General features: G+C 39.5%; 1 protein-coding gene across 2 annotated transcripts in view; it reads left to right on the top strand.

Annotated features, from left to right (window-relative positions):
* Positions 1-1,346: 1,346 nt before the first annotated feature.
* MAPKAPK5 (MAPK activated protein kinase 5) overlaps positions 1,347-8,658 on the top strand; it is a 49,253-nt gene continuing 41,941 nt past the window's right edge. The window contains exons 1-2 of one of the 2 annotated variants that reach the window (XM_063454226.1): positions 1,347-1,514; positions 8,556-8,612. In XM_063454226.1, the coding sequence (XP_063310296.1) occupies positions 1,470-1,514; positions 8,556-8,612 (102 nt within the window). In that variant the 5' untranslated portion in view covers positions 1,347-1,469. The remainder of the gene's footprint in view (positions 1,515-8,555; positions 8,613-8,658) is intronic. The other variant, XM_063454227.1, reaches the window with a different exon arrangement.

Genomic DNA, 8,658 nt, shown 5'->3' with positions numbered 1-8,658 from the left:
AGAGATTCTTTATTGGATCACCGATCGGGACTCAGAGGGACTAGCGTCACCAAAATACAGCAAGTTCTGAGCCCCGGACAATAGTGCAGGCTCCTTATATAGGCACATAACTCCTCCCATATTAAGCTCCACCCGCACATTCTCTTAACCAATCAACACAAATAAGAATTAACTTCCTGCTTGACCAGCACAATGGAGGAGGGGAATACTACATCCTGTATTCTTGCACATGCTCCGTACACTACTGATCGTATCTTGCCTCGTGCAACCAACTGATCGATACGTCAGCATATGCACGTACACATGCCACGTGGTAATCTCGGCCTACTAAATTTATTTTTACCGAGATTCCACCACAGATGGAGTATCTATTATTGTTTAATTAGGAGGTGTTCCTGTGTAAGTTAGGAGTGGGAGGAGCTATACCTCTGTAGCTATAAAAATAGTCAAATCGGTATAGTAAATTGAGGTAATTGTAAACAGTATTGCAAAATTCAGACTAAAATAGCCAGGTGGTGGTTATAGCTTGTAGAATTGTTAAATTCATTACAATTCTCATTGCAATTCACATAATTTTTTCAAGTAACCAAATAAATACCAATTGCATGACTAAAAATGTGTGACAACCTCAACTATATTTCATGAAGGGAAACCTCAACTATATTTCATGAAGGGAAACTGGGCAGTCCCCCCCTCCCCCCCCCTATTTTCCGATTCTACCTCATGATTTATGCATTTTGGAAGTTAGTGAACAGTGTCTAGTTACAGTACATTGTGGTTTTAATTTTTTTGCTAAGGAAACACAATAAAGAATTAGTGCTATTATGGAAACAGCATGCCACTAAGTATAGCTATATAGTGAGCTACATTACAGGAATATGTGGCATTTTCTGATAATTTACAAGCACAGCCTCCTACATTAAAATATATTTATCTTTATACTTTAAGTGTTAATAAAGTTTGTAAAAAAAATAAAAATTAAGAATTCCCTGTCTGCCCATACCTATCATGGCTGCCTCTTCCCACTAACAGTAAGCGATTGGGTCTCGGAAAGCCCACTGCGAATGGCACGCTCAGGGGTCCTCTCAGCCCAGTCACTCGCATTACGCTGCCCCAATATATGCCTGTTTCTTTCCCCTGACAGCATGTATTCACACTACACGTACCCTTTAGTTTATTTACAATACAATACATTTGTGAAACTCGTACACCAGCACAGCTCTGATCCCTGGGGTGTGTCTTCTTATCGGGGTTGCAGTCTGTATCAGGCATCGCTGTAGCCATCTATCAGAGGAGGTGCAGTGACTGTAGTTGGAGGAGGCCTTTTTACACCCGGTTTCAGCCAGCCCTGCTGTCTCCAGGTCCTTAGTCTCCCTTGTACTGCGCTGGATGGGAGAGCCGGCCGGCGGCCTCATGTTTGGCTTTTACCTCTGACCCTGTGCAGTTCCCTGGAAGGTGGACACGGAGGGATGTCTCAGACTAACGCCGTGGACAAGATGGATAAGACCATCAAGGTAGGGGATGGCCGGCACCTGGGTTTATAGCTGGCCAGCCATGGTGCGGCTGTGTGACACCCACGGAGACTGCTTGCCCCTTACCGGCCATTCTTTGACATGTTGTATTGTGTCAACAAAAGACATGTCTGCTGTGTGTGTGTGAGACAACGCATTACATTATAACTGGGCTGGCCGACAGACAACTAGACACTCAGCTATTGTAGTATTGCAGCTCCCAAAGGTATAGCTCGCAAAGCATCACGGTAGTTGTAGTTCTTCAGTAAGTGGTGATCTACCATTGTCATTAAGACAGGTCACTGTCCAACAAATAGAAGAGCCCTAACTGCACAGTGTAAAGACACATTACTGTGAGTATTATTGCTGTGCAGCTGTGTTATACACTCAGATACACCTACAATATGGAGCTACTAGAAAAAAAGGGACAAAGGGATTTGGATGCAAAGTAGGGACTGTCCCTCCTAAATAGGGCTAGTTGGGAGATATGTGCTGGCATTTAAATCCCATGTCTGCCAGTGATGGGCACCCTTTAGCAGACTGTTGTGGGCTGCTTTCCCTTTAACGTCTATAGCGATAACCGAGTAGTCAACCTTTGGCATTCCAGATGTTGTGGACTACATATCTCATGATGCTCTTACAGACCTAATACTAGAGAAGCATCATGGGAAATGCGGACCAAAACATCTGGAATGCCGAAAGTTGTCTACTCCTTTCTGAGGTGCTAAAGATGAGCGACTGATGCTTATCAGGCATTGTTCATGGGGTAGACGAGTCACTTTAAAGGGTTGCTGTCAGGTTGAGACACATCAGGGAAGCTAAATGTTAGGGCTGTTAGTGGTAGGTTGCTCAAGGGGAGCTGATGGTGCAGCAATGTGAACTGTGTTGGTTTGGTGCAGCAAGGGATGCAGGGAATGTCGATGGTCATTGTTAGTTGTGTTGTAGACTGCCTGGTGAATCTTATTGTATGCGTCCATTAATGCTTGCTCATTAATGCTTGCTGGAGTTTATTCACCGACCTGGGAAAATAATTGTTTAGCCACATTTAGAATATTTATCCAGTTCATATGTTTTTCCTATGTACTTACTTTGTTGTAAAATGTAAAATTGTGCAAAATTGTCCTAGTTTAGTGAATAAACCTTTCTTAGGTGTCACTGTACGAGTCATGCTTTAGTAATCACTGGTTACCAATTACTGGTGAGGCAAGCTTTATTAGTGTCATCAGACAAAGCTCATGAAGTGTTTGAAATGGTATACCGTAGTTTCTGTATGTGCATGCCCTCTCAACTTGTGTATTGTGAGAATTTTAAAGACAGGGATTGCCACTTGGTTATTTTAGATCTAAGATTTAGTTACTCTTCTCCACTGAGCACATTGAATACTGCTAAGATTCAAGATACCTGCTCCTTTTTTTTTTTTAAACTTTCCTTTTCTTACAAATAAATTAATTGTAGCTTTATGTTATCTGTGATGTTTCTATTTGTGCATTTCACCTCACGGCTGATTTCTTATAAATGACAATACACTTTCACTATTTACTTTCTTTTTACCTTGACCAACCCCAAATGATTTGGCTTCTCCTTGATTTACACGTTTAAACCCTTATTGTGTATTTGTTGATATCCTCTCTAGGAACCTGGGGCTCTAATTTAAATATGGGTTTCAGAGGCTTTAGCATATTGCCTTTTCTTGTGAATTGTATGGAAAATCATTGTTTTTCTGTGTGTGTTTATTAGAACCTGCTATGACCTGTGTTTACACACGGTAGGGTTTCAATTCTCACCTTTTTTTGAGGGTATGTCTTTTGCCAAGGGTAGATACCTATTGTGCAAAATGTACATAGGATAACAATGAACAATAATTTACTTAACATTGAGGTGGTCTTTCCTTTTTTTTTATTGTGGTACTTAAAAATACTATGTTAATTGTTATGTATATTTGTACTACAGCATTAGGTTATTTTGTCTGCAAATTGATTCACTATATGAGTGGTGTTTTTTGTTCAGCTAATGATCTATAATCTGTCTTTAAAGGTTTTCTACAACTCTTTGTCACATAAAGTATTTCTAATCTCATACTGCTCTGTTGGGCACTTTAGCAATTATCCACTTTTTTGGTCCCCTTTCCATGCATTTATATGATGTCATGGGACACGCTTTAGGTTCAATCAGATGCAAGCCTGTGATTGGACTGTTTTGTGTCAGCTCAGAGTGCATGTACGCAGTCTGAGCCAGAGAGGGGAGGTAGGGAATGAAAAAAATAAACCAGAACCCTGTTTCTGTAGTGGCGGGAGAGAGCGCACCGCGGATGTGAGGTAGAGGAGAATGCTCTTCATCTTGCAGGTACTCTGCCTGCAAGGGAGAATATTATCATATCTGTTGCCAAAGTGTTATGCTCGCTGTCAACAAATGTAAAATATGCATAGAATTGACAGCGTTCCAGGCTGCCTAAGCCATGTGTGCCCTGTTGTAACCGGCCCCTGGTACAAAAGTGCACATTACTTAGTTTGAAACTCTGTGTATTCATACTCCTACCACCATTACCACTTCAAATCACTGAAGTGGTCATTGTGGTTGGAGTAACCCTTTAATAACATCCCATTCTCTGAATTTATTTTTGTATTCCACTTGTTAAAAATCTCCACGACAATTCATATTTTCAGTGTATTTGCCCTAAATGGCCCAGATATGTCAAATTTTGACATTAAAGGGACACTCCAAGCACCTAAACAGCATACACTGCCTACATGACGTCTGCTCTGAAAAGGAAGTTGTAGCGAAAGCCACTTCGCCACTGTGGTTTGGAGGGGGCTGCTTGCCCGCCTCTTACCCTGTGACTACGGTCCCTGGGCGATTTGGCCCTTTATGCACGGTATTTGGGCATACTGTGGGTTATTGGGCTGCCCCAGGATTATGGGCCCTCTCATCAGCCCATACGAAACTTAAACCCCATGGCGTTTGAACTGTGTTTGTGGCATCTAAACGCTGTTTGGATATGTTGAGCGCTCAGATCCAAGCCATCTGGGGATGGGTTGAATGTGGGGGTTCTGTTTAGTATAACAGGAGTTATGTATTTTTATGTCTTTTGGTGGTTGCTGGTAACATGTGCTTAATGGAGGCTGTGTTTGTCCCTGGATATAATTAAATCAGCTTCTCCATTGTCTCCAGGATAGAGGATTCTGGGGAACTAGTTTGAGCTTCTAAAAACCATGCTTCCAGAAGGTCAAATGCACATTTGTACTAACTTTTGAACCCCTGGTCCAATTCGTATGATTTTTGAGTATGTTGTTCCCCCGAATGGATTGATTGTGTATATGTATTTTTATGCGAATGTGATGTATATTTTGGGAGTTATGAATGTTGTGTAAAAACTGTATTTTCCCTACCTAGGATAATTGTATTTCCTGTGTGTACAGATAATTAGTTTACAGGTAGAGGGGAGGGCTATGTGTGGGATGTAACTATTGTGTGATTGGTTAATGTACGTTACTGTGTGTCCCTCCCCTTCATGGGAGCACCTAATAAAAAGGGCTGCAAGCTAGCAGCCAGAGAGTTCTATTTTTACCCTCAACTTGAGTCCTGTCTCTTATTGGGGGAATCTGCTACAAGGGATTGCTATGCTAGGCATATTCCCTTGCTATAATCACTGAGCTCTTGTAAGAGCTTGTTCCTGCTTCGTTCTGAAGGGAGATAGCTGCAGCCTGCAGTGCTTATGGTGTCTGGTGGAGTGCTTGGAGTCCTCTGGAAGCGCTAGGAGCATCTTTCAACGGAGGTACCCAGACGGGGTGCCAGTGGATCCGTTACAGAAGTGTTTACATGAAAATGGCTGAAGGGAGATATTATACTCACCAGAACAACTACATTAAGCTGTAGTTGTTTTGGTGACTATAGTGTCCCTTTAAGTCTCTAGTTTTGCTTTAAAGATACACATCTTATTGAAGTTGTTATAGTGTCTTAAATATTTCCCCCATTATCTTGTTCTTCAGCTATAAGTATTTTAATAGAAGTCTTGAAAGCGTGGCTTGAAGCCCACTGAATAAAAGAGCCAAGACTGTTACTTCCTAGTCATATTTGAAGTCACACACGCATGCACAGTGTCAAGGCTTGTCATAGAGAATCATTGCATTCTATGATTTTCTATGACAAGTGTTTGGTGGATTGCGGCGAGTGCAGCAACTGCGCCTCCGGTCCTCAATGCTCCTCTGTAAGGTGCAGTAGATATTTCTAAGATGAAATTGCACTAGGAGGAGCATGCAGTAGTACTAAGGGAGACTCGGCACCTGAGACGAACTGTTTAAAATAATTTTGTTATATTTTACACTGCAAATAGTAGGGTGGGCCTAAATGAGGACAGAAAGACTATATAGCGTTAGCTATACAGGATTGTATTCCTAACACTATTGTGTTCCGTTAAAATATTTCCTTACAAATCTCTGAGGTGCTCTGTCTCTTCTTGTCATTGCCCTTCTGGAAAAATCTGGCCATTTTCCACTCAGATGAATCTCCTGAGCATCAGTTTTTTTTTTTTTTGTAATTATGGATATAACCTGGATAATAATGGGAAAACAAAAAGCCGTGGAAAATCAGGAGTGGCATAACTGTATATTTATATATTGAAAATTAAAATGGTCTTGTCAACAAAAACTAAACGCATTAAATCTGAATCAGGTTTTTATTTTTTATTATTTTTTTGAGTTCTCTACTTTTCATGAAATATACAAGGATAATCTAAAGAAATTCAGGAAAAGCATCAAACTCAACATCAGGTTTTCAGACATTTAAGCCACAACTTTTGCAAAGGTTGAGTTTATAACCTGTGAAACAGCTATAATGATATAGGAGCACATAATGGTTGGGTAAAGTTATGTGGGTAAGTATCTATTAACAAAGCTAATCTTATAGTTTTGCATTACAGATTTAAGACCCGTAATATCTGGAACGATTGTACCAGTGGTTCAGCTTCTGTCGCCATGTATAAAGGGGATAGAGGACAGCCTCGATGTGTTCCATTATATATTGGAAAGCTCTCAGATTCTGTACCCATGTTAGTAACCCATGCCCATGGTGACAAGTTAAGGCCCTTTTATAGAAATCTTAAATTTAGGCGGCAAACCCAGAGGTATTGCCAGTCGATCCTATCAAAATGCTTCTGTGCATCAAGACTGAGCAGTACCATTGGGATTTTAGCGTGGCCAGCAATATCAATTAGATCTACGGTTCTTCTCACACCAAAATAAATCCTCAAAGGTGACTTCTATCAGATGTTCAGAGTGGAGTGGTGAAGCAATTATTTAGGTGAGATTAGAATTTAGAAAACTCATTCATGATCAGGTATGTTACTGTTCTCAAACAATGTCTGCCCTTTCAGCTGTAGATGGGTCAGGATTTTTAGCTGAGAGCTGGAGAATGAAGCGCTATTTTAGTCTGATGATCAGTAATTTTTCTTTCTCTAGATTTGCTTTTTGATGTTTAGAAGATATAGCGTTTAGGACACCTGTAATATAAACTTTAAACATTGTTTATTCTGTCGCCTTTGGTATTAGTATTATTTTTGATGTGATCTATATAGGGATATGGCTCCTACCATAAAATATTTTAAAGATCATATTGATTTGCCATGGGGGGTGTCAACCCGTTATGAGCTTTTATTTCTAATGAAAAACCTGTCACGTTGTTTGCCTGTGAAGTTGATAACATTTGAGCGCTCATCCATATACTCAAATACCAACTGAAGAGGCATTCAATTCCTTTTTGTATTGGGTTAATTTACCTACAGTCTCACAAGACCAGCTTGACTTCTTGTAACAGCCCTTAACCAAGGATGAATTGGCCTGAAATGTTCTGAAATCCCCCAGACCATTAAATAAATGGCAAAACACAAGGCACTGGGCTCAGACTGGTTTTCCAATGTAATAGTAGTTGGAACACCAGTCTGGGCACAGTGCCTTGTTTTCTGGTATATCTTTAATAGTCTTGGGGATTTCAGACTATTAGGCTGTCAAGTTAGAATCATGTTTTGCTTGTAAATACTTTTGCATTGAGCATATTTGGTGTTTCAGTTTAGATGCCAGCATGTGTCATACATCTTTTTTAAATTATGCATCTTATTGCTCAGATTTGTCCAAATAATTTAGAACATTTTACTCCAGTTATAAATTGCTATTTTATATATATATATATATATATATATATATATATATATATATATATATATATGTATATGTATGTATGTATGTATATATATATATATATATATATATATGTATATATATATATGTATATGTATGTATGTATATATGTATATATATATATATATATATATATATATATATATATATATATATGTATATATGTATATATATATATGTATATGTATAAAAAAATGCTAGCCAAAATTGGTGACCTGCCCACTTTAAAGGGACACCGCTACTAAATATAGAGCAATCCCCATGGAAACGATCAACCATCAGAATGTCCCTCAATATTAGCACTGTGCCCCAATAAATAAAAATGCCCTCACTGTAGGTGAGGGGGAAACAATAGAAAATGATGCTCTGTTTGCTACAGATAATGGGAAATGGTTCTGGTAATGAACTTTTACTAAATTAGGATGTGACTGCTAATCCGCATGCTTCAAAAGCTTTCTGTGGGGGAGATGAGCATATGACACAAACACAGGAGTTTATAGTTTAGCTGGCAACCTAGTGCCAGCACCTAGAGCTATTCATATTTACTCATGAAAACCCTGAAGCTATAACAGAAGCCTGATATAAAAAAAAATGCTTTCTTGATCATTGATTGTGTGTGTGTGTGTGTGTATAATGCATGTAATTTTCTTATGCACAGTTAAAATAATATATTCTGACTTACAGCTATGTTGCATCATGAATGTGGAGGAAAGGCAACCCTTTTAGTAATGGAGGGAAATAGGGAATATAATTTTGTAATATTTGAAGTGGGGTCCGTGTGACCCAGTTTCACTTGACGAGCCACACCAGTAATAACATCATCTCCATACTGATCCATTCCTCTGTTCCATTCCAGGTATTCCCCCTTGATAAAGATACAGAAGGGAAACATTTACGGAACGACAGACTGCAGGTACCCCAGACTATAATGTATACACTCCCGCCATTCTCGACTTTTC

This window comes from Pelobates fuscus, chromosome 5 (genome assembly GCF_036172605.1).
Source record: "Pelobates fuscus isolate aPelFus1 chromosome 5, aPelFus1.pri, whole genome shotgun sequence".
Lineage (NCBI taxonomy): Eukaryota > Metazoa > Chordata > Amphibia > Anura > Pelobatidae > Pelobates > Pelobates fuscus.
This window is presented reverse-complemented; position numbering and strand designations above follow the sequence as displayed.